Below are 26,744 nucleotides of genomic sequence, written 5' to 3' on the forward strand. Positions count from 1 at the left end.
CATTGTTATATAAAAAAATATTTTTAAAAATTTCAATTGAATATCTCAAAGCAAATAATTGAATTTTTGACTTTTTTAATAAAAAAACTTTAACCCAAAATTTCTTAAAGTTCCAAAGGGGCATAAATTCCTGTCATATTGTAGGCAAGTTATCCCAAACTTGTCAATCCTGATGTACCTTGTTACTATAAATAAGTATTGTAAAGTTTCAATTTGAATATCTGCAGCAAAATTGAGATATTTCACTTTAGCAAAAACTTTAACCAAAATTTCTTAAGTTTTAAAAAGGGGCATAATTCTGTCCAATATTGTAAGCAGAGTTATCCAATTTGTCAAAATACTGATTGTACCTTGTTACTATAAATAAAGTATTGTAAAGTTTTCAATTGGGGAATATCTCAAGCAATAATTTGAGATATTTGACTTTAAAAAAAACTTTAAAACCCAAAATTTTAAGTTAAAAAAGGGGGGGCATATTCCTCTCAAAATTGTTAGGCAAGTTTATCCCAATTGTCAATCTGATTACCTTGTTACTTGAAAATAAGTATTGTACAAGTTAAGTTCAATTGAATATCTCCAGCAAAATAATTGAGATATTTGACTTTACAAAAACCCCTTTAACCCCCCAAATTTCTAAAAAGTTAAAAAAGGGGAAATTCTGTCAATATTGTAGGCAGAGTTATCATCCAACTTGTCAAACTGATGTACCTTGTTACTATAATAAGTAATGTAAGTTTCAAATTGAATATTCAAGTAATAAATTGAGATATTTTGACTTTTACAAAAAAAAACTTTAAACCAATGAGAGCCGACGCGGACGCTGACGGGCCGACTGGTGCGGGGCGATAAATAGTTCAATTCTTTCGAATAGTCGAGTAATAAGAGCAAACTGACAATTTTTTGTTGCCGCGCTAATTATTGCACTGCCTGGGTTCCCCATATTTACTCGATTATTAAGTATTCCTTGCTAACACAAACAAGTCCAGTAGACCTACAAGATCAAGTATGTAGATGCGACATTTGTTGACAGTAAATTTGAGGATCATAAAGTCGATGTTTTTCTTTCAAAGTTTCTTAAAATATTGCAAACGGATTTTATTATGTCCTGTAAAACCTGGTTATCTGTCCCCTTGACCTTTACATCCATTTCACGAAATACCGGGGCCTGAAAAGAGCGAAGCATGTTTGGGAATATAAGAACAGAGATCCTGGGTAAGGCGTAATTGTTGGGATAAAAGTTCGTCGATCTTAAATAAATTCGGGGGTTGACCTACCCACGAAAACCACGAAAATTCGTGCCCCACGAATAATAATGATTTTACAGTAATCCTTAAAAAACTGCTCAATTTGTGTACTGCATCTTCCCAGTTTTTGATATGGAATTATCTGTTCAAACTCCAAGGGATTCAAATAACAAGATATAAAAATTTGAGCTACCAACAGCATCAACAATGGTAAGACTGCACAGATTTGCAGGCTGGCCAGGTTCTTTACTGGTGGCTTCAGGCTAAACACTTTCAGTTCCAGTAGGATAAGGGTTAGGAAAATGGTGTGAAGTTTTCTTGAATTACTAGTAAGAAAGGTGAATCATTTACCTGAGTTAGCAAGACTAGCACTAAGTGGATTAGATAGACCTGCTAGGTTGGCAAGATTTGTTGCAACTATCTGCCCATTTGATGTTGTCAACAACTGTATCTGCTGGTTCCCACCAGTTGCCATAGAAACTGGAATGCTGATAAACTGCGGGGGTAATTCCCTTTTCAAAGAATTTTGTAATAAATTCAAATAGATCCCAAAAATATTCCCAAGTATAATGAGAGGGGGGCACATTGTGTTTTTTTAAAAATGGGGTTTTCAACCCTATTAAACCCCTTAAAATTAAAACAAGAATTGGCTGACGAAACAGGGGTTTTTTAAAAAGAATACAGCTTATGCAAAAATGAGCTAACTTAATTTGAAAACTGTAACCAAAGCATCTTAATCAGTATAGAATAAAGTAATACTAGCTAAAGATCAATCATCATGATCTTAAGATACATTATGAAGATAAAAAAAATAGCTTTATTCGTTTAAAGGCCCACTATGCCCTGATATGCATTTATTTTTATTTCTATTCTGGTGTTTTATTTAAATTTTTAAAAAGTTACTCACTGGCCAAGTACCTGAATCAACTTTTGCTTCTGCTGGTTTTTGACAATTAGCACAATTATACTGATTTATAATGGAAGTCACAGTATTAAGTTTGTTTTACATTTTGTTACTTTTTGACAAGTAATTTCACATTCAGCACTACATTTTTCAAGTAATAAGAATAAACCATTATTTAACAGTAACACAAAGTCCCTTTAAGCCCTTTTAAAGTCCTTTCTGAGACATAATGTGCCTTTAAAAACAATGATGATAAATACCTGTGGAGACTGGGATGAGAAGTTGTTGAACTGGAACTGATCCAGATGCTCCGGTTTGTGACTGGAGGGGATTTCCGGTGAGAAAAAACTGAGGTGGCGCCACTTGTGGTTGACCAAACAGCTGGGAAGGACTTGATAATGATGATATTGCTCCTGCAATAATATAACAATACTTAACATGCATTCATATTTCCTTACTTCAAACAAATCATAGCCATTTCTGACAAATCTGTCTCATTTTTTTAACACTTACTTTGATAAATTTGTTTAAATAAATGGACTTGTCCTTCTTTGTATTTTGAAAGAGCATATTTATTGAATACTAGTAAATATCAATTTTGAGTGTGTTTTTGTAGAATACATGACTGTAATACTATGGTTCCAATTTAGATGGCAGTAATACAATGACCGAGGCCTGAGTTATTAATGACAAAAACATTTAAATGATAAAGGATATAAATTATGCTTTATAGTGCAACATCATAGGCAAAGTTGTTTAATAAAAAATAGGGTTAAGTCTGTTTTATTTCTTATAAAACCAGTCAAGTTTGAGATAACCAACCATTTTGGTCTTTTTTTTGGTTCTTTTGACCATGTGTTGGTCTAACGCTGATACCCGGGCGGGAAAGAGATGGTGGCCCCAAAGTTGACCCCAGCAGAGCCCAAGATCCGTGGTTTGTAACAAAAGAGGATGCGTTGCCAAGGGACTGAGTGAGTGGCTAAAATAGCATAACCCACCCTGTAATAAAGAATTGTTGTAACAGACTTATGATATTATCAGTATCACACAATGTATTTGTTTTTTGGTTTGTTTTGGTGGGGATGTACAGTGAGATAATTTTGGTATTATAGTTGTAAACACAATAATACCATACCAGAAGAGCTACCTAGCTGCCTACACATTTTCTGACCTATTAGAGAAAATAGTAACATAACCAAAACACATTTCCCTTCGATTTGAGGTTTGTCTTCTGAATTTCAATCAAGTACAAATTAATATCACCCAGAGCAATTTACTACCAGTCTTCAATTCAGCACCAAATATCATAAGATAATAGTAAGAAAAAGAGGGCCATGATGGCCCTGAGGTCGCTCACCTGTATATAGGCCCCCCACCCCAGGGCCAATTTTTACCCAAGGGCTTTTATTTGTTTATTTGAACAGACTTGGTAGACACCCATAAGAAGATGTTTCATACTAAACATCTAAGTTCTAGCTCATTGGCTTTTTTAAAAGAAGATTTTTAAAGTTTTTACTATACACATATAGTTAAAAACAATGACACCCCCGGGGCAGGGCCAGTTTTGACCCCCGGGCGTTTATTTTAACAAACTTTGTAAATATTTACTTAAAGATGTTTCATGCTTAATATCTAAACTCTAGCTATTTGGGTTTTTCCAAAGAAGATTTTTAACTTTTTGCTATACACATATAAGGAAAATCAATGACCCCCCCCCCCCGGGCGGGGCCAGTTTTGACCCCAGGGCTTTTATTTGAACATACTTGGTAGACACCCATTAGAACATGTTTCATGCTAAATATCTTAGCCATAGCTCTTTGAGTTCTTTAAAAGAAGATTTTTTAAGTTTTTACTATATGCATATAAGGAAAATCAATGACCCCCTGGGGCAGACCAATTTTGACCCCAGGGCTTTTATTTGAACAAACTTGGTAGACACTCATTAGAAGATGTTTCATGCTAAATATCTTAGCTCTAGCTCTTTGGGTTCTTTAAAAGAAGATTTTTTAAGTTTTTACTATATGCATATAGGGAAAATCTATGACCCCCTGGGGCGGGGTCAATTTTGACCCCAGGGCTTTTATTTGAACAAACTTGGTAGACATTCACTAGAAGATGTTTCATGCCAAATATCTAAGCTCTAGCTCTTATGGTTCTTTAAAAGAAATTTTTTTAAGTTTTTACTATATGCATATAGGGAAAATCAATGACCCCCGGGACAGGGCCAATTTTGACCCCAGGGCTTTAATTTGAACAAACTTGGTAGACACTCACTAGAAGATGTTTCATGCTTAATATCTTAGCTCTTGCTCTTTGGGTTCTTTAAAAGAAGATTTTTTAAGTTTTTACTATATACATATAGGGGAAATCAATGACCCCCAGGGGCGGGGCCAATTTTGACCCCAGGGCTTTTATTTGAACAAACTTGGAAGACACTCACTAGAAGATGTTTCATGCCCAATATCTTAGCTCTAGCTCTTTGGGTTCTTTAAAAGAAGATTTTTAAGTTTTTACTATATGTATATAGGGAAAATCAATGCCCCCCTGGGGCGGGGCCAATTTTGACCCCAGGGCTTTTATTTGAACAAACTTGGTAGACACTCACTAGAAGATGTTTCATGCCAAATATCTAAGCTCTAGCTCTTATGGTTTTTTAAAAGAAGATATTTAAAGTTTTTTCTTTTGGTTGCCATGGCAACCAGAGTTCTGCATGGAATTAAATTCTTTGAAAAATTTTTAAAGGTGACCACCAAAGGAACATTCCTGTGAAGTTTGGATGAAATTGGCTCAGTGGTTTATGAGGAGATGTAATTTAAAGCAAAAGTTTACGGACGGACGGACGACAGACGGACGCCGGACGAAAAGTGATCACAAAAGCTCACCCTGTCACTTTGTGACAGGTGAGCTAAAAAGTGCAGCCTAACTCAGGACCCTTGGAAGACTATTTGGGAGGAAAACTGTACTCAAAATAGAAGATATGTGTCATGATAGTAACAGTAATGACTGGACAGGAGAATGAAACCTTTATGTCAAACTAAAGTAAACAATCTAGTATCCTAGCATTCAATAAATTAATAACATTGTGAACAAGTTCATAATATTAACTTTATTTTCTGCTTTATTTCATCTCTAGATATCAGACAATCACAAAAAAAGTTTTTTGTACATCCTTAACAATAACCAAAATCAACTGTATCCAAGGGGATGAACCACCTGTTTTAAGTGTGAACAAAGCTGTACAATTACAGCAACAAAATTAATCACCTTAAACAAACATTTTGATGCATAATCAATATCAAACATTGATGATGACAAGATATTTATGACCAAAATAATCAATTAATCTGATCAATATTGGCCACATGATCTATAGAAAGTGTGCAGCAGAATGGAATTCAGTTAGATTTTTTTTCAGGATAAACAACCAATTATATCCCAATTGGAAATCAATATGAGATGCAGACAATGTATAAATGTAAAATGATAAATTGACTAATTAGTTATTCCAAAGATAATTTTAACCCATTTAATCAATGTTGAATAATTGTACAACAAAACAAGATCAATAACTTTATAGCAGCACCAACAATGACCTTAATTTATGTTTCATAGGTGTGTGGATCTTTTTTCACTAAGAACCTAAACAATTGGTTAATTTTTCTAGTTTTTTATTAATACAGTCAAATAATCATGGTAGATCTATATGTGAGATGGAGGAATAAATCTATAACATGTATTTCCAATCTATTGCCTGTAATGATAATGAGATATTCTGTTTAAAATGAAAACTGATCTGTATCTATTGATTTGCAATATCTCTTATTGCTATAATGTTTTATATTTGTTCAATATAATCTCTTATGACTGCCTGCAGCTTGATAATTATTTGGTCAATTTCTCCTGATTTATAAAAACAACCTGTAACAGATTATAGGGGGAGAGGGGTGGGGAACAAAAAATCTGTTCAGAATTAACCCTATATTTTCTGAAATAAAAGATAAAGTTCTATACAAGCAATGTTTTAATTATTTCATATGAAATTCCATCATTCTAATGTATGCAATACAAATAACAAAGCATAAGAAAGCATTAACCCTTTACTTCATATAGACATGTTTTGACGGCTTTTCACCCCCCATCCCCCCCCCATCCCCCGCCCCCTTATTTAGGCCCCAAACACTTTTTTTTCGTTTGAGAAATGCTGTTAATAAAAGAGATCACTTTTTCAGTGCTGCCCCCTATCAAAAAGGTATGCCAAGAAAATTTTGGGCTAAAAATGGCCTCAGGTCGATCTTAAGGTAACATGTAGCCAACACTGAAAAGCCTTTGACTGTTTCTCAATCCATTGAGATGTTGCAGCACTTTGACATCGTCGGATACCCACGGCCGAACCATTATCATCATTGATTGCATGTTATGTAACATGTTTATCAATCGTGGGTATCCGACGATGCACTTTGAAAGCAGTTTTGATGGAAAAAAACCAACGAAAAATAGCGATTTTTGGCAATTTGAGAAATCCCCCCATTACAGGTAACAGGAAATTTAGGATTGAGCATGCTGTTACCTAAGCTATGGTCCAGTCAACATTTGTGCCAAGTTTGATCAGTATTGAAGCATTTTTTATAGTTTTATAGCAGTTTGAACTTGAAACAGGAGGCTTTTCAATGAAAACAGCCATTTTTCACATAATGCTTATGAAGTAATGGGTTAATTACAAAATCAGCAAAAGACTTTGTGTCCTGACCATCATATTCTTAGTCTTATTCAAACAAAGCTGCAGAGGGTTAATATAACATTATAAATTTACTATCATTTCCATGCATTAATTTAATGCATTCAGGTTACAGTCTTGAAGTCCACTAGGAATTGAATTATTCATATTGAAATTAGAAATTCTAGATACATGCTTGAAATATAATCACATTATGAGTGCTATAATACCACATGACAAATCTTATACATCGCCCTTTAAATCTGACTCGATAAAATTCAATATCAATCATTCTGAAAATATGCAATGGAACTTTAACTATAATTCTATCTCAGGGCACTGGTTCTCAAAAATTCCAGAAAATAGAGATATTGATTTTCAGGATAAACCAATACAGTCTAAGTTACTGCAACAGCTCATTTCTAACAATTAAAATAAACGAAGCCACAGAAAATTCCTCCAGATCACATCATTGAAGGAGACAATGGGGGCTCTATTTGGGGGGAAAAATTCCACAGTCATCGGCACTATAATGGAAGAATATCCTAAAAACTTTTTCACAAATCCCAGGTCGGAAATAAAAAAAAAATTTTTTTTAAAGAAAAACAGGCATGTAATAAAATTGAATTGTTAAAGAATGAATGTAGTTAAAAATATCGCTATAAAATATATATATATACGTTAATACTGTATCATACAATTATTAAATTATTGATGGATTTTGCAAATATTAAAACAATAAATTCATTGTTGCGTAACACATACATGCATGGAACAAACAATATCTTACCAACAAAAATTTGTCATTCAACATTTTTAGCGACAATTTCAAAACCTGTAAACAGCACATTAAGCCAGGATCAGATGGCACGAAATGCTGACTGGTCAGCATTGGTCACATTGACACATGGACATGGGTAAATTCATTTAGTGCTAGGAAAGAAAAGGTTAATTACCGGAACTGTTATTTTATACTTATAGTCAAGTTCTCTTCTAAATTTTATCTTATTCAATTCTGATTTTTAAGTAAAGCATCTCAATTTTTTCCATATGTTTATTTTCATTACCCTAATGGATAATTGATAAATGCATTCAAAGATAATTTGATAAATAGAAATAACAAAAATACATTATTCAAGTTTGTTTTGACTTAAACCATCTGTTTCCAAGCATAGTTTAAGCTTTATTTGCCAAAAAACTATTACAGCTTTCAGTAAATTAATTATTTTTTTTATCTGAGAGAAAATAAAACAACTTAATAATAAAACTATTAGCAACCTTGATAGATTACATCGCCTAATTGACCCCCTTCCCCTTCAGAAGTTGGTCCTTCAAGACCTTTAATATAGAACTGAAAATTTACTAACAATTTCATATAATCAATGGTGAACAGATAAGTTTGGTTTGCAAGTTGCACAGAATGATACCTTTACAATCAGTCACATGACTATAATTATGTATACTGGTAAGAAAGACCTAAGATTTCCATAGAGCAGACACAAAGGTCAAATGCTCACACACTTGATTGAAAATCTAGGGGTTGCAAGTTCAATCCCAGCTACTCCAAATAAAACTACTCTGCTTCAACTAAAATTACTTTTAAGTCCCCTGAAATGGTGATTTACACAAATGCTCCTTGAATGGAGTCAACATTTCAGTATCCCTTGCATGATGCTTCTGAAAGTAAAATTATTATCAGCCTTCTGAAAGTATCGCCTATATCGTTTTCCAGGGCCACTATAAATGAACATATTATATTTCACAAATTTAGGTTGTACGTCCCTCCCATACATGATTTTAACTTAAAGCAATAACAAACAAATATAACCACTCAGATCTCCCATAAACTTTCCTGTTTTAGACTTAACTCATATGAAAGATGATATCAAAGTCCCTAGTACTGAAAAAAAAAGTTATTCAATACCTGTAACTATAATTATAACTACACCAACAATTAGAAGTCCAAGCGATTATACACTGGTTTTAAGTTGGTCTCAATCAAAACTTGTAACTGATGAGGGACGTTCTTTCAGATTAGCTTCAGAAAAAATAACTTTCTATATTTTGTCTCTTAATAAATGTACAAATAATAAATAAACAGAAGTTCACAATTGATGTGCATTGGTTATTTCTAGGTTTAGCTGGGATAATATCATCTCTCCGAGAACCAGTATTATCCATGCAGGCTGGCCAGACACAAGTGTCAGCAGCTACTAAATTAAAGTCTGTTAAAACTGACCTCTCTTTATGCATCTATCTAACCTACACATAAATTATTTCATTGCAATGGTTTTACTATTAAAGCAGAATTGGAATAGTATTTCTAGGAGCAATGTAATCATCTAGTTTCATGTAAATGGTAAAACCTGTAAATTCCTTATCTTTTGACAATGCTTCTTTTTTCTTTTTAAAGTGCCAAAACCACAATAGCACTCTGTAAATGGAAGACTTTGACAAAAAATTCAGCATGTTTCTAAGGGTTAACAAGTAACAAATTGGAAAGATTACCATCTTCTTCCAGTACAGAGAGACTATTAAGTACAAATTTTCTATGAAAAAAAAAATCATTTCATTTCCTACTTCTTAACTTCAATAGATAAAGCACTATTCATTTGTATGCAGCTTATCTTAAACACATAAAATGTAGTTTTTTCCTCCTACTAAGAAATGATAAGAGATTGAAGTAAATTGCTTTCATTAATATTTCCACCATATCAATAAATCTAAGACAGGCATATCTGCCCTATTTGTAAATATCTCATTAGCAGAAAGGTAAAAAAATATTCCAAGGATCTTTGGAGGTAAGATTCGAGAAAGGGGGTGGGAGAGAAACAGTAAAAGAAATAAATGTATAAGATTATGATCTTTAAAAGGTCCCAATCACCCATGTTTTCATATAAAGGGCAATGTTTACATTATGTAACTTAAAAAATTATAGAAACTAATTTTTTATACATAGATGCCATGTTTTTTGTTTTGTTGTTCTTTTTGTTGTTGTTGTTTTTTGTTCAGGATAAAAAGTATCAAAGTTTACTGGTTTGTTTGTGTTTTTTTTTCATTTTCTTACACAACTATAATATATAATGTTAATATAAAATGTTAATTTAATTTATTTCTAGCATGATTTTATACCTGCATATCTTACCCCTTAGTCTTTCTTTAAGGGCCTCTCTTACCTACACCCTTTACTGAGGGCAGCACTTCCCTATATACAACTCTATTTTTAGTGTCTCAGAAATATATTCCCTTCAATCAATCCCATCTTTAAGAACCTTAGCAAAATATCTTGCAAATAAATGTTTTTTCTAGATTTACTTGTATACCATCATCTCATTAAACAAATAAAAATAAACTAGAAATATGTACATTTATATTTCAATTTCTTATTTCTCCTTTCAATACATTATGCTAAATCAAGGAATTTAATGCCAACAAATGCAATTGTGAAGAAAAAAAAAGAAATCAGGATAAAAAATTATCAACAAACCTTTTACTCCCTCAAGAAACCTCTTAAAAGACAAGTTGTCCATCAATTTCCTAATAACTAGCCTGTCAGTTGTGTAAAAATCCACAAAATCTAAACAAAGTTCAACTACGGCCATTTTGATCTTTTCGAAATTACACCATAAGAAGGACAATGCCTTTTGTAGCACAAAAGAATGTTGTCAAACTAATAATCCACTAATTACCCCACAATCAATACTGCTAAACAAATATTCTAAATTGTGATTTTTCCATTTTGACATCTTGGGAATTCTTAAATCAATCCAAACACATGATATTTTCTAAAACGACAAATTTTCCAGCCCTACGTTTTCTGCTCATCAAGAAATGCTAAATATTTAAGTATATTTCTCATTCAAGTGAGAAGGTATGGCGAATACTAATGAAATTCTAGTACATGTACTTAGTTATCATGTACATATTTTAGCAACGAAGATTCTATTCACCACTCACATAGTCACATTGGGTCATATAATTAACATAGATATATTAATGAGCCTTTCAAATTTCATATTTACCTGGCTGTATTGTACGGGAAAAGGCACAATATAGATACGCGTGGAGCTACAGACACGTAAAATTTGAATATTTAAGGAACATAGAACAGAAACAAGATGGAGGCTAAGCAGGAAAATATAACAAAAACGGAAGATAAAGTTTCACGAACCTGTTTGATGATGGCAGATTGTGCAAGTTTGGCAACATCAGGCTTGGTCTCACCGTTCAGGGACTCTGTCACAGTTCCATCATTAGAATCAGCATCCATGATGTAGAATGCGGCGGGATAATGAAATATAATCCACGTTCATGTAGCCAATTTCCACTGCTTTTAATATAGAATCTCTGATCTCCTGAAAAAAACGGCACAGGATCATAGCAGCACAAATAGCTTATAATAGAAATGATACGTGATTGTGACAATTTCCCTACTAAAAGGTATTGGAAAATTTCTATAGCATCCATTTTAATGATTGCTAATGGTATTCACGTTGCACATAGAAAATTTCTCATTAAATACATTAATTAATAATTCAGATGACAGAATTTAGAATAATAAATTAATAAATATACGAAGTCAACCTTACATTGACACAGTGGAAATTATAATAATACGATTTTCATATGGAAATGCTAATATCCCACACATACTTTGGCAGTGAATAACAAAGATGGTTCGAGAGTGGATTCAGAGGCGTTCAATAATTCTGAATTGATTATGCTGACAGACCATTGACAGGGACAACATTCTGCGGGAAATTCTTGTATACATTAAATGAAAATTTCTCAATATTTCTGCTCTGGCTTGAAGATGGCAGTGAATTAAAGTTTGTTAACTGTTCAATAAAGGAATGTTAGGGCACAGACATCAAATGCTGCATTATAAGATTGACATAAATTATGTTATTTATTATATAAGATGAAAATGACTCTTTAGCATAATATAATTGAAAACTGTTTGCATAATAATATCCTAAAAGTAACATAATATATGCACAAAGAGCTCACAAAATATGTATTATGACAAAACTCAAACCTTTTTATTATTCAAATTAACACTCAGTAATTCATATACATTTTTCCACTTAATATTTTCAATCAGTTTGGCTGACATCGGGTGAAACTTTATTATAATCAATAAGAATTTATAAGTATTTTGAATAAGTAATTATTTCATCACATAAATGAAGGTACACATAAAACTGAACCAACATACATGTGTTTTTTTTATATATATATTTGTTTATTCATTTGTATGAATAAATAAATATTTATTCTTTTACTGTAAATATCATAATTGTAGGAACATACTTCAACATTATATATGTGGGGGTTTAAAACAAATGCCTGCTGAGTACCTGTACGAAAAATCAGCATGGCTTTTATGAAAAACAGGACCGATTCAGGCCCGTTTTGAACCAGAATTGGCAAAATCAGGGTGAAATAGACATGGACCCTGAATTTTCAAGAAATCTCACATGGGAATTCAAGTTTTTTCTACCCTGACATCGTCTTCATTTTGGTAAAAGTCAGGGTGGAAGCAGGAATATTTTCACTTTGAAAATATTTTGACACAGATTTTACTGACTCGGAGAAATTTTTTTAATAAGCAAAATATACCCAGATATTTCAAAGTTAGAAAATTCTTCATTTCCAGCCTGATTTTTCTTAGTTAGGGTTATTAGAAATGAATATTGTAAAACACTAATAGTACAGTTTACATTGCTGTTCAGATAAAATTGAATTTATTATTCAGAAGAAAATATATTATAATGTCTACTTCTGGAAAGTTTCAGTTGATTTATGGTAAACTCTATCTAACAAAAATTCTTTTCATTTACTGAATTATTCTCTTTTTTTTTTTTTTTTTTTTTTGAAATTATGTAGATTATTTAGCTCAACATTATTTATTGTTATCTATAAAATTGATAATTGTTATTAGTAATTGATTGTATTTATATTTAACTTATGAAATGATTGTATTTATATTTAACTTATGACAAACAATTTATCATTTAATGCATTAATTGGTCAGCAATAAGTAATGTTCAAGATTTTTAGTTTTTATTCATCATCTCACAATCTGCACAGAATCTCCTACTTCTACGGTCAGCTTCTAGTTTATATAAACAAATATATAACCTTCAACTGGAATTTTGTACAGTACATGTGTTTTTCAAAATACTTAATGTTAAACTGGGCTATCTGGCAGATGAAAATAGAGAAGTTACCACAGATTGACCGACAGCAGTTTAAAATCCAGAGCAAATATCACACCCTGAAAATTATTTCCAGCATGGTCATTTTCTTTAGAAATATTGGAGGCTTTAGTTGTGATTTTTATTCAAATAAATCAACTTACAATTATATATTAATACATAAATGAGTTTTGATAATTACATAGAAAATTGGATGTAAGAATTAATTACTACCCCAGCTATACAGAACTTTCTTGGGAAATTTATTGTGAAACTTATATATAACATGGAGAATAATAGATGTGTTAAACTTCGTTATTCAATTTGAAAAAATGGAGGGAAATAAGCAGCCAATTGTAACAGATAAATGGTAAGTTATAATTGAATTACAGTTCTTAATATTTTTAATTTTTCATAAAATTATGAATTCTGTAAGCTCAGTATTCTGAAAAGATTTTAAATATTATATGTTACTTTCCAGGAAACCTGTTTTTAATTATGGAGGTGGAGGGGAAAATGAAATCATTCTTAATTTTTCTAAGTAAACTATACATTTTGATCATTCCATTTTAGAAATAAAAATTATGACATGATTGCATATTTGTTTTTTTCTACTTCCAAAATTTAGGTTGAAGCCTGCAAATATTTCAGTAACATGTGACAAGAGGATGAAGCAGAAGTAAATGGTGTAGTTGGAACAAAAGAATACAATAGAGGAAATGTTACTGGTAATTTTTAGTTTTATCATTTTCTGTCAAAATTAGATTTACTTTTAATTATTAAAATTATTCATTCCTGCAAATTTTATGGAAGGTACATATATGTTTATAATGCTGTAGCTTCTTTAAAATAATTTCATCAATCATTTGTTCTTTTGAAGTTTTGATTGCAATTTATGAAATATTATACCTTTAAAACTACATGTACCATGTATGGACATAATTCTCTGTATTAAGGTGTTACTTTTTCTTTTAGATTAATATATAAATTGAAAGTTTTCTATAGCATATTCCTTAACTGCTTTCATATGTTTACAGATAATGTAGTCCAAATACTATAGTGTGGAATTATGAAAAACAGTGTGCAGCTACCAAGTGGAAATATCAAACAAGAATGACTTTTGAAATGTATTTTATTGTATGAAAATCAAATACAGATAAGTGAAAAAAAATCTGAATTATTATTTTGTCAAATATCAAAAAGAACAGGAATCTGGGTGGATTTTTATTTTAATTTCAGGGTGGGATTTGCAAAATTTTAGGGTGGGATAATAACAGGAGGAAAAAAGTCTGGCCTGACTTTTTAAACAGAAAGCAGGGTGAATTATGGCTCATTTAAATATTTCATATTAATCCCACCCTGAAATTGCTCTTAATTTAACTAGAAGTAAATCTATTTTTAGAAATCTGTGCGAGGGAAAATTCTGCCCTGGATTTCCATTTCAGGGTGGTATTTTTTCTGGCTCATTTAAATATTTCGTTGAATCCACCCTGAAAACACTATATATTGTATACTAAAAAATCTAAAAATAGATTTCTGTCTTCTCTATAGTCAACTGAATAGCATAAAAAACCTGGCTGGGAATATATTTCTGATCCCATGTCAAATCAGGGTGTAGTCAGGGTAGGCATTTTCGTACAGGAATCTAAAATTGTCTCAAATTATATAAAAATGGTGAATATTTCTGAAATCTTTAAAATTTAAATCTCTCCAAACAATTTGAATATTTCCAAGTATGCAAGAATGCCAAAGGAATGGTTTTTAGATGATAATGCTAAAGGAATGGTTTTTAGATGATTTTCAAGTATTTTAATTTGCATCACAGACTAATTACAAACCACCCTCTTGGTTTTGATGGCCAGTTAAATTTTATTAAGAGCAGAGACTTGATTTGTTTGAAAAAAAAAGTGAAAATAAAATTATGAAGAAAAGAGTGTTATTTCTACAAAAAAATTGAACATCTATGAAAATCACCCCCCGAAATGTATAATATACAGTATACATTTTAAAAAATAACATTGTCATTTTGCATATTTTTTAATTCCTCTTTTGCATATGTTTTTTATTACAGAACCAAAATGTATAGAAAAAATCTATATGCATATATCTATATGGCATCTGAAAAAAATAGAACATCAATTTAGTTAGACAATATGGCCAATTATCTAAAAGTTTCCAAAGCTTAGAAATACCAGTATTTAGATAAGAATGTCTCCACTAAAACATGTTTTAATGCTGAAAATATTTGCACTTTTTGTAGAAGAATTTTATTTTCTATTTTGTTTACACTATGATTAAAGAGCGGAAATAGCGAAAAAGCACTTAATTACCTAGCAGATAAATATACTTACAGAATGCTTTAATGCCTTTGGCTACATTTCAAAAAGCAAATAATTTACAGAAAACTAAAACTTCTCAAAGGATTAAATGAATGTGAATGTCAAAAATCTGGAAGAAAAAAATGTTTTCACAAGCTTAATACTTTAGGGAAGATAGAAGGTGCAGGGCTGTTAGTAAAATGCTTATTTGGTTGAGACTATGCCGAGCTGTTGAGAGTTGGGAAGAAATGCCAATCTGTTGGGAAGATTCTAGGGTGTTAAGAAAACGCCCAGACATAAAAAAGATGTAGGGCTAGCTGTCAGGAAGTTCCAGGCTGTTTGGTAAATGCGGGGATGCTGCCATGCTGGGAACATGCCAAATGTTGAAAAGATGTAGGGCTGTCAGGAAGTTCAAGGCTGTTTGGTAAATGCGAGGATGCTGCCATGCTGGGAACAAGCCAAATGTTGAAAAGATGTAGGACTGTCAGGAAGTTCCAGGCTGTTTGGCAAATGCGGGGATGCTGCCATGCTGGGAACATGTCAAATGTTGAAAAGATGTAGGACTGTCAGAAAGATGCAGGACTGTTAGAAAGATGCTGGGCTGCTGAGATGTGGATAGTTAGGAAGATGAGTTGGGATGATGCTTGCTGTTGAAAGTTGGGAAGATGCTAAACTGTTTGGAAGATACTGAATTGCTGGGAAGATGCATGTCTGTTTGGAAGATGTTGAGCTGTTGGGAAAATATCAGGATGTTGTGAACATGCTGGGCTGTTGGAAAGATGGAAGGATTGCCCTTTTAAGAATGAAGATGCCCTTTTAAGAAGAGCCCCTTTGAGGAAAGATTCCTTTTCATGGAGATGCTTTGTTGGGAAAATGCCACCTTAAAAGACTAGTTAGTGTGATTGAAGATATTCCAAAGCAAAATAAACAATTTATATAAGATTACTACTGGATCAATATATTTTGCTAGAAACACAATCTAAATGAATACATGATTCATTAGAATTACAGACCACTCTCTCTATATCTAGCTTAGGGAACCTTGCAATCAATAATGGTTTAGGAACAAGAATTGAGAAAATTGATTCCATGAATATATTAATCATCAAAAATACAATATGTGTAGATTGAGTCTTGTTTCCATTATGATAATGGAATAGCCAGCTCCGCTCATATCAATGAGAAAAAAGCTTTTCTAATTGTCAAGTTGTTGTTATTGATGAACTAACAGTAACAGTACCATGTTTTCAGTCTTGAATTAGACAATTCAGATGATAATGATTTTATTCAATTTTTATTCAACTTATTTTTTAATAAATCTATGGCTAAAGCAGCAAGCAGAAGAGATTAGCTGTTTAAATACAAATATGGTAAATTCAAAATGGTTTAAAGGGACCCTACCCAGGTTTTTAAGCTTGACAGGGACTGCTTTTTGATGTAGGTCTGAATCAATAACTTATGAGCAAAATTTCATATCATTAGCTTACTTCATTTTACCAGAATGATTTCTAAAATTGTGAAAATGAGCCAGACATTGAATTAGCGTTCAACGGCCTTTAACTTTAGGGCTAAGAATAGTTTTAATTTAATTTTGAGTATATTTTCTTTCCTTATCTTTGCATAATTCTTCAATTTAAAGATCTTGAATGTCAGAATTTCAAATTTTATGTGTTTAAGTGGAGTGCCTTTAATTTATGTATCAGAAACGATTCCCTAATTAATGACCAATTATAAGATGCAAATTAGTAAACTACAAAGACATTCTTTTCTACATTTTCAACATGTTAGATTAGACCAGCATTATGTTACTCTGCATGAATAATTTAAAAAAAATAAAAAAGAATAGTTAAATATTCTTTGTTATTTCCATATTATCTTTATTACTCCTTATAGTATTTTTTACCAGATATCCAAAAGTGATTTAAGGTAGACCATGGGTAATGGACACCATAAGGAACTGTAAAATTGACAACATAGGACAGTTATATGTCTTCAAGGTCACCTGTATGCAAAATTTAAATAAAATTTACCGTGTGGTTTATGAGTTATGGATATATTTCTGAACTAAGACTTTGCCATTAGAAGGGCTTATTTTCAGAAATGAGGAAACTGTAAATAATCATTAATATCATCATTATAAAAAATGTTTTTCTATTGCTCATTGTTAAGAAACAAATAATAACATTCAGGTAACACATTACACAAGCAAAATGTTTGTTTCTAAACAAAATGTTCTTAATACGTATAAAAATGTTACCCTACCCCACCCACTTTAAACACTAATTTTACCATTTCCCTATCTAAAATGCCTTATTCATAATATTCCTAAAATTTATCAAAATGAGGGTCTGTTTTCAAAGTTTGCCTAAATTTTCTCAAAGGTATATTAGTTGATCATGCGAAATATAAAATACTTTTACCGTGTAGTTTTTATTTTATCGAACTTTGAAAATATCTGGTATCATATTTGCTATAAATTTTTGCATTATTTAGCAAAAAAAACCCTAAAATAATTATATAATTTGAATCAAACTTTTTTTCTTCCATAAGGGATCAGAGAGATACATAAATAATGTTAAAAAGAAAAAAAGAAAGAAAAAAAAGTTGCCCCTGTGGGGTTTGAACCCACGCCCCTCAATTTCAACGTAGTTTACAAGCGATTCTAGCCTATTTGAATACTCTTCAAAGTGGAGGTAATGCATTACCCATGGTCTACCTTAAGCCTTTCAGTTTGTCACCACTATGATCATAGCTTTTGTCACTGGTCAGTATTTTATAGCCGGGCCTGTCTGCACATCCTTGCAGTCTTATCAGGCTCTATACTGGCTGATTACCGTAACTTTAAAGTTTCATTATCTTGATGTCCCCAAAAATGATAATGGACAGTTCCAAAAATGCCATTTGGATAGGACCTTTCAATAAATTCTGCAGGTTTAGGGTGAAAACTTCTCTATCTTAATCTTTCCATGTCTAGATTTATCATATTATATTTAGGAAATAAATATCAATTTTGAGTGCATTGTTGAAGAATAATGCACGGTTCAAGTTGAAATGCGCAGGAATATAATTACCGGTATATCAAATACCAAGCAGGTGCATTATTGTACTGTAATGCAGGAAAAATTAATATTTATTTTCATTCTAACATACTAACAAAAAAGAAAATTGATAAAAAGACATTGAATGTATAAGTTATTTTCCTGACTTCATATGATTAATTGACATCATATCTAATATCCTTCTATGAGTTTTATGCTGTGCAACTACTTGTATATAGTGTAATAATGCACATGACTGCCTATCTGTTTGATAGGGGAATAGTGCGAAGCATGTAAGATTAGTTATTTGAACAATTTTTCATATTTTTTGCTAAGGCTGCTATCTTTTTCATTCCATATATGTATTTATATTTTTCTTTGTTTGTGTTTTTGCTTTTATTATTCTCAGTCTTCTCTATGTGTATCTGTTTAATCTGTCTAACATTCTTCTATCATTTACATTAATTAAAAACCTCTATAATCAGTTTACTGTACAACAACTACGTATATAACTAACTACGTAGCAAAGTGCCGGTCCCCCCCAACAACCTAGTGATTCCATGACATCATGCATGATCGTTTTTCTACAGGACATTTCCTAGTGACGGAATGCAAAGAAAATGTATTGATTTTCTCCCCAGAATCTTATTATGTCTGCTGTTACTGCCTATGGAGCTAAAGATTGCCTTATAATTTATTTCCAACTTGATTCCATTACTGGAGAAAACGTAGGCACAGCACATCGCTTTATTGATCGCTTTACAAGAACTGTTCCTCTATAATAATATTGATCAATTTCTGAGGACTATGGGAGGCTCAATTAGGATAAAATATTCCAAATAAGCACTCAACTGTGGTAACAACTGGGAGAATTCTGAATATTTTATTATCAGTTTTGTTTTGTTTTTTGATAATGTGACATGATATTAACTTTACAGCTATAAATGTTGCCAATATGCCTAAATCTAAAGACCAATAAACCTTTATAAATTGCATAATTTATTCTTAACAGTATAAAATATTAATAATATGCTAGACAAATATAAAATATAGTTATCCATGTTTTCTTTTTTCTTAAAAAAAGACGAGGTGTAGTTATATTATTATATTAAATATAACCTGATATTTACTTTCAAATCAATCTATCCATCCTTTTGTGCCAAAAATCTATTGAAGTGATTATTCACTTTTTTTTTATCTTAAATATTATATAACAATATAAAGTAAATTGGTCTAAATTAATGGAATGTTTTCATTCCATAAATAATTAATATGTTAAAGTATTAAGTATTATTATTATAAAACAACAAACCATAAAAGAATTATATACGGATGTTGTTGGTCAATGTGAGATACATGATGTGATGTGATAAATCTATAATCTAATATTTAGGAGAAGATAAATTCTTCTAGATCAAAATATTAATTTTGTATCCTATATCTACTCATACTAAATCACTAAAACACTATCAACATTGTTTTTTCTTTTAAGAAATAGTTTGTAATTATATCCAAATAAAATATTTCTACATTTGAAATAGGTATGTGCACCAATCCACTTTAATATACGATTAATCAAGCTGGCAGTTAAAATGTCATTGACCATTGCACCATTTTGCCTTTATCAATTGGAGATAAACAATGCCAATTTCAAATCAATAATGAATATCAAAAATTCATAATTAGTTTGTAAAATTTTATAAATTGGATCTGCATCTATATTTTTAGTCTTCTTAATGGTTAGAGTTCTGTTCTGACCTTATGGCAATAAATACAACAGTTAAAAGTCACTGACCGTGTACATATGTCTATATAAATGACTTTGACCAAACAATAATAGAACAGAACAGAACAAACAAGAAAATCAAGAATATTAACTTTGACCTTTGTGACCTTAACATTTATGAGTAATAACTAATATAAAGAATAAATTGTTTATGATGATGAGATTCTGTACTGTATTTTGAATACTTTTAAGTATATATGAAAGATAAATATAACTTGTAATTGAATAATCATTTGTTTTTATACTTTCTTACTAGATGACCATTATTCAAATGTTAGTGTCAGAAGGTATCTATTTTGAAATGTTGTATGGCACTTTTAATCAAAAGAAATATTGTTTTCTAGAAAAAAATATAATTATGTATGAATCATAATCAGCCATAAAATAAAAACTTAATTCAACAATAATATGTGAAAAAAAAGCTCTTTTTACAGTACTTATATTCATGCAGGGGCCATAACTTAACTACATGTGTTATCCTTTCTGATCAACTGAACCTTGTTTTTTATCTTGACAAAGTTCATAAATTGTTTAGTTAGTTTAATGTTCTCTTCTGTTTATTGCAATTACATTTTTAACATCATCAATTGTCACATTGGTGTATCTCAAATACATTATAAAATTCTATCATGTAAAATGCAAGGTCCAGCACAATTTAAGCAACCATAAATGTTAAATGTATTGATAAAAATGTGAAATATTTTATAATTTATATATACACACATGTAATAATTACTAATATATTTTTGATAAAGACATTATAATTTTATTTTTATAAATCATTTTCTGATATTTGAGTTTAATGATATCTTAATTAATGCATAAATCCCAAATTAATACCCTTGGATCTTGAATATTAAAATAAATAACAAATAAAATACAGTTCTACATTTTAAACTGTCAGTGACTGACTTGACTGTACCTCATATATCTGCCTGACACTCATTTTATGACATTATAGAGCTATTACAATTCACAATTCAATAATTTAATATACTCAGTATTTAAGTCATAATGTCATTAACACAAACAATTTTCTGTAAATAATTATCTTAAAAATAAAATTTAAATAGCATTAATCTATACTATTTGGAGAATGTATGCCATGAAATCAAGCTGTAGTCATGGAAACAACAGTGTTACTAAAAATAGCTATGGAGATGCTGAAGGCTAGGCTACTTGGTGATGTACATTTCATCATAATATTAAAGCATCGTATTTATAAATTATGATAATACCTACATATTTTATACCACAACATAATATTAACGAGAACAAAATTGCACTTACAGATTATTTGTAGCCAAAGTTTCAAGTACAACAATTAAAAAGATGCTGAAATTCCGTAATTCATTGTTTCCGATTCTGAAAACGATGGAATCGATATTCATACTTCAGATTTTTGACGTGCGTGACTTCTGTAATAAATTATGCTAATCAGGTACTACATAAATATGAGCCTCAGCTTCTGTACCTACCCGCTTCCCAGTCAGCACGGTTGTCCGTCTGCACTTTCCACACAAATTAAAAGATGTCGATTTAACTGTTTTTCGTGTTACAAAGATGATCTTTCCACCGCGTCCTAGCCTTTTCATCAACAAAATATTTACAATTACACGGGGGCGTATAATTTATTTATAGATTTAAGTGATGCTAAATTTAAAATCATCCTAAAATAAATGTCAAAGAGCGTGAACAACAGCATATTTATAAGCAATGATAGAATTGTTGAAGTTTTATGTATTTGAACAAGCATGACACGCTAAAAATTATATTTAAAACACAATTAAGGTGTTTGAAAGGTAATTTAAGTTTTGAAATGACCCCTATGGTAATGACCGACACCTGTATCAGTAATTGAAAAAGTAGTCCTATAATATATTGGGGAAATGCACAATCGTTTGAGCATAAAATGTAGTCAAACATTAACACAATGCGTACATTTTATTTTTTGTGTATTTTAAGTTGAATTTAGTAACGATATTTGATAAATTTATAAGATATAAAATTCTATAAATATATCTATATTCATACACTATCACATGATCAATTGCATACTCTCAAAATGGCGACTTCCGTAGACTCCGACCAAGTAAAAGAACAAACTTGAACACTTGATAAACTTGGCAGAACATGTATTTTAAAAAACGTTCTGTGGCTTTTATATCTTAATTTCATTTCAGTTGAAGTTTGTCAAATATTTCTTTCTTTGAGATTTTGCTTAACATTCGAATTATCAAAAGACAAAATTATGTCTATTCATTCGTTCCAATTACTTTCGTACTTTTCAAAATATTATAACCGGAAATATTTTGATTTTCGGTCTAAGTAAAATAATTATGCAAAATTTTAAGTTTTAAAACAGTTTATAAATTATACAAAGTCTGATGTGTAAGAAATGTAATTATAATGTTTATTTCACAGGTGAAAGAGGAAGTTAAAAGTGAAGATGAAGAGTCAGAGACTGATTCTGATGATTCTGAAGAGGTGAGAACAAAATAATCAGCCATTGTGATTGTATTGTAGAATGATTTAATTCTTGCATGAATGCATTAACTGCATAAAGGCATATGTGGAAATTGAAAGTATATCTATTTTAGTTTGTTATTTTTCTAGTCACTTGCAAACTTTACATTACATTGAACAGTTCTTTCGTGGCTTTAATGTGACATTTTCATTAAGATGTTTCACATTCTACATTATTCCAAGTTTAGCACATACAGCTACATATTATGAGTATTATTTCTGGCATTATATGATATAATTGCATCTAGAAAATTACAAGAATCAATTTAGGAGAAATACCCAGTGATAGTTATGACTTGCCTACATGTATGTCAATGGTAGAGCTGTTTAACTAAGCCAGTCTGTATATGATTATATCTATCTACAGTCTGATCACATACATTATTTTATTATATAATGTTTTTGTCTATATCACCTGTACACATGCTCTGACAGATGTATTCAGTAGATATTTCATATATAATATTATAAATATTAATGTCTAATTTTTTTTTCCAGGATGCTGAGCCAAGGCTAAGATATGATAGAGTTACAAATGACCTTGGTCAAATACTGCAAAAAGATTGTGCCAGCTGTATGGCAGTACACTCTAAAGTAAGTAATTAAACATATTTAACAAAATAGCTACTGATTTATGAACAAGATTAATGTAAAATATTAAATATTTATCACATTTTCAAGTACATTTTACTAAATACTTAGTTTGATTTTTTTTCAAATATGAATACAAAATATATGACATTTTTAAAAGTAAAATATATCTTTTGTAATCACACATTATTTACAGGAAAAAAAATTAAAGAAGAATAATAAAGTTATATATCATAATATTGTTTCATATTACTTTTTTCAGTTTCTTGCATTAGGGACACACTGGGGTACTATACACATTCTTGATTACCTTGGCAACAATATACAGGGAAAGGAATATCAAGCAGTAAGTATTAAATTATTTTCATCCTAAATACTTTACTAATTGCTGAAAATATTCACTTGTAATTTCTCCATTGGGCAAAATCAATCATCTCTATTACTAAGGTTATCCCGCAGCCTTCATTTTATGTAAGTGAACCATTTTTAGAAATAAGGTTGTCTTTTTTTATCATTCTCTTAAATCAAAACAATTCTTAGATCTTAATGTAGTACAAATTATGGAACAGAAAGTATGTAATAACTAAGATTATGCAGTTCTCATTTGTTCATCATTTCAGCATACAACAACAGTTAATCAGATAAGTGTTGATGACAATGGGGACTACATTGCTAGCTGTTCTGATGATGGAAAGGTAAATTAGTATAAATCTAGGTTAAATCTAGTGATTTTCCCTGTTTATATAGGTTGAATCTAGTTATTTCCCCTTTTGCACATATCTGATGTGAAATAAACCCATGTTACGGAGTATATCATCTTCCTTTACTTTCCCCTTACAAAAAATTTGATAAAAATACACAGAGGAATAAATTTAACTACTTATTTTCAGATTCAGTGAAATTTTCAATATGGCTCCATTGCCTCATTTTGTTACAGAAATTGATAAAGAGTACTGGCAAGATATAAATTCAGACTGTATGTGTAAATACTGAAAAATGATGAAGAAAATATCACTACTATTGATCAGACTAAAAAGTATGCAGATATATCACTATATTATGTTATATAACTATTTTGTTCATTGTTAAATCAATAATAATCATAAGAATTAACTTACTCTTCCCACTTTTTAAGGTCAACATCATAGGACTGTACTCAGCTGATGATAACCAAGTGGTCAATTTTGACCGTCCCGTCAAATCTGTGGCTATCGATCCTTTCTTCTATAAGTCAAGTAGTAAACAATTTGTGACTGGTGATGACAAGCTCATTCTGAACGAGAGAGGGTTTTTGCGGAGTCACAAGACGCGCGTTCTACATCAAGGGGAAGGTGCCATCAGACAGATCAAGTGGAAAGGAGAACTTGTAGCGTGGGCTAATGATTTTGTAAGGATTGTTTAATAACATCAAGACACAGAAATTTGTTTTGAATAGTAGAATACATAGGCACTTTTTGTCTTTTATTTCCAAGAATAAAGTACGTAGTGCTGTTTTATGTTCTTTATGTATACATGTTGAATCCTTAAAAAGCTTACAGCATTAATCTTATATGGTAACTATGCTACCAGTATATAGCCATACAAGCAAGTGCTGCATTGTAATCTGAACATTCAAAAATTTTCTGCTAACTGACAACTGTACTTTGAAGTTTTTTAATCGTTAACCTGCTTGCAGCAACTGAATCAACCAATCTTGAATGCAATCATTTTAGCCAGCACATCTATGTCACCTATCATAGTCTGCACTGTTCATTATTTAGTCTTTACTTATTTTGAAATTTTCCCTATAAAAAGGTTGAATGATTTTGTCCAGATTTTGAAAGATGTATAAGACCATTTAATAATTTTAGCTACTTATTGGGTCTCCACTTTAATAGTATGACACATAGATGAACAGTCATTGTATATAAAATGTTGAAATTAGTTTTGCTTGTTTGTTATTTTGGTAGGGTGTGAAGGTGTATGATTTGAACTCAAAAGTGAGAATAACATCCATAGCCAAAGATCACAAGTAGGTGAACTTTCTCGACCATTTTATAGTATTACTTGGAAATTTAGAACATTCCGTTTATAGCTATCACTGTTATTTTTCAGCCAATGAGCAAAACTTTGTTATGGAAATTTAGAAAATTATGCCCCTTTCTCATCTTAGAATTTTAAGAAGAACCCCATTTTTCGATTGTCTAGCACAAAGATAGGTCAGACATGTTTTTAAGTAGACAGTGTTTTTAATCCTCCTTATTTAAGAAGCATTAAATCTTAAAAAATTTATTGTTTCAATTAAAAAAAATAATAATGAATAATTTTAGTAATTTACAAATCGCCTGAATGAAATCATTTCTTATTAACAGTGCAGTACATTGTTTTGAAATTTATTTCTGAAAAATGCAGTTACTATTTAAGATGGATAGTAATTATCCAAATACTGATTGTGTTAACATAATTATTTCATTAGCAATAGTTTCCCAATTCTGACCATAATACATTAGAAGTGATGAGTAGTTATTGTACAACAATTTGAAAACATTCTCTGTATGTTTTGTAAGCAGTTTTGAATATTTTTCCTAATCATTGTGTTTTAGATGTGTTTTTTTTTCATCTGGCACTAGAGATACCCGTAAACCCTGGTGTTATGCCGACACCAACACCAGGGTGAATAGGATAGTTTTTAGCCTGACTATTGGAAGAATAGAAGGGCTATCCTATTCACCCTGGTGTTGGTGTCGGTATAACACCAGTGTTGATGTTTTGCTTGCAACATCATATCACATCTATCACATATTATGTAACTTCACGCACTTATTTTACAGCATAAAAGGAGGTCACTATCCAAAGCCATTAACTCTGACATTGATTTTGACAGAATTATGACAAATTTAGCCCTTTTTTAACTTTGAAAATTTTGGTTATAATGATGCATGCAACATTATTCTTCAAAACAACTAAAGATATTCACTTGAAACTTTATGCATGTTTGCAGGATCATAATTGAAGGTCAATATTCAATGCCCATAACTCTTTTGTGGATTTTTGACAGAACAATGGCCCTTTTAAAACTTTAAAAATTCTTGGTTAAAGTTTTGCAAGCAACATCATTTCCATTTCAGCCATAGGCCTGATCTATACCAGTGTAATCTCTATTGGCAAGATGAAAGAAGACTTCTGATTGGTTGGGCTGATACTGTCAAAGTAAGTGCTGATATTAGTTAATTGAAAATGAGTTATGACATATTATTAAATACTTATAATTAAACTTAACTACATACTAAAGAGAACAGTGAATCTTTTTACATTGTCAGATTGTACACATTTGCAACGAAATATTAAATGTTCCTTAAGTTTAAGTATTTTTAAAGGTTATAGGTTATATACAGAGTTTTAAGAAATTAATTTTCTAGCTAACAAAGTGAAGCCAGAAAATTA

The 26,744-nt window shown here is 30.9% G+C and overlaps 2 protein-coding genes across 3 annotated transcripts in view; one reads left to right on the top strand and one right to left on the bottom strand.

Moving 5' to 3' along the window:
- Positions 1 to 21,837, bottom strand: part of LOC132715847 (POU domain, class 6, transcription factor 1-like) — a 32,027-nt gene extending 10,190 nt beyond the window's left edge. Inside the window, exons 1-5 of the mRNA XM_060698927.1 lie at positions 21,683 to 21,837; positions 10,972 to 11,217; positions 10,350 to 10,411; positions 2,400 to 2,561; positions 1,596 to 1,748 (exon numbers count right to left, since the gene is read on the bottom strand). Coding sequence (XP_060554910.1) covers positions 1,596 to 1,748; positions 2,400 to 2,561; positions 10,350 to 10,411; positions 10,972 to 11,132 — 538 coding nt within the window. The 5' untranslated portion in view covers positions 11,133 to 11,217; positions 21,683 to 21,837. The remainder of the gene's footprint in view (positions 1 to 1,595; positions 1,749 to 2,399; positions 2,562 to 10,349; positions 10,412 to 10,971; positions 11,218 to 21,682) is intronic.
- Positions 21,838 to 22,249: 412 nt separating this feature from the next.
- Positions 22,250 to 26,744, top strand: part of LOC132715829 (vacuolar protein sorting-associated protein 41 homolog) — a 33,121-nt gene continuing 28,626 nt past the window's right edge. For both annotated transcript variants that reach the window (XM_060698909.1, XM_060698910.1), the window contains exons 1-8: positions 22,250 to 22,296; positions 22,629 to 22,691; positions 23,229 to 23,324; positions 23,584 to 23,667; positions 23,942 to 24,016; positions 24,457 to 24,708; positions 25,271 to 25,332; positions 26,429 to 26,510. In XM_060698909.1, the coding sequence (XP_060554892.1) occupies positions 22,270 to 22,296; positions 22,629 to 22,691; positions 23,229 to 23,324; positions 23,584 to 23,667; positions 23,942 to 24,016; positions 24,457 to 24,708; positions 25,271 to 25,332; positions 26,429 to 26,510 (741 nt within the window). In that variant the 5' untranslated portion in view covers positions 22,250 to 22,269. The remainder of the gene's footprint in view (positions 22,297 to 22,628; positions 22,692 to 23,228; positions 23,325 to 23,583; positions 23,668 to 23,941; positions 24,017 to 24,456; positions 24,709 to 25,270; positions 25,333 to 26,428; positions 26,511 to 26,744) is intronic.

This window comes from Ruditapes philippinarum, unplaced genomic scaffold (assembly GCF_026571515.1).
Source record: "Ruditapes philippinarum isolate M1 unplaced genomic scaffold, ASM2657151v2 ctg661_1_1_1_1, whole genome shotgun sequence".
NCBI classification, from domain to species: domain Eukaryota; kingdom Metazoa; phylum Mollusca; class Bivalvia; order Venerida; family Veneridae; genus Ruditapes; species Ruditapes philippinarum.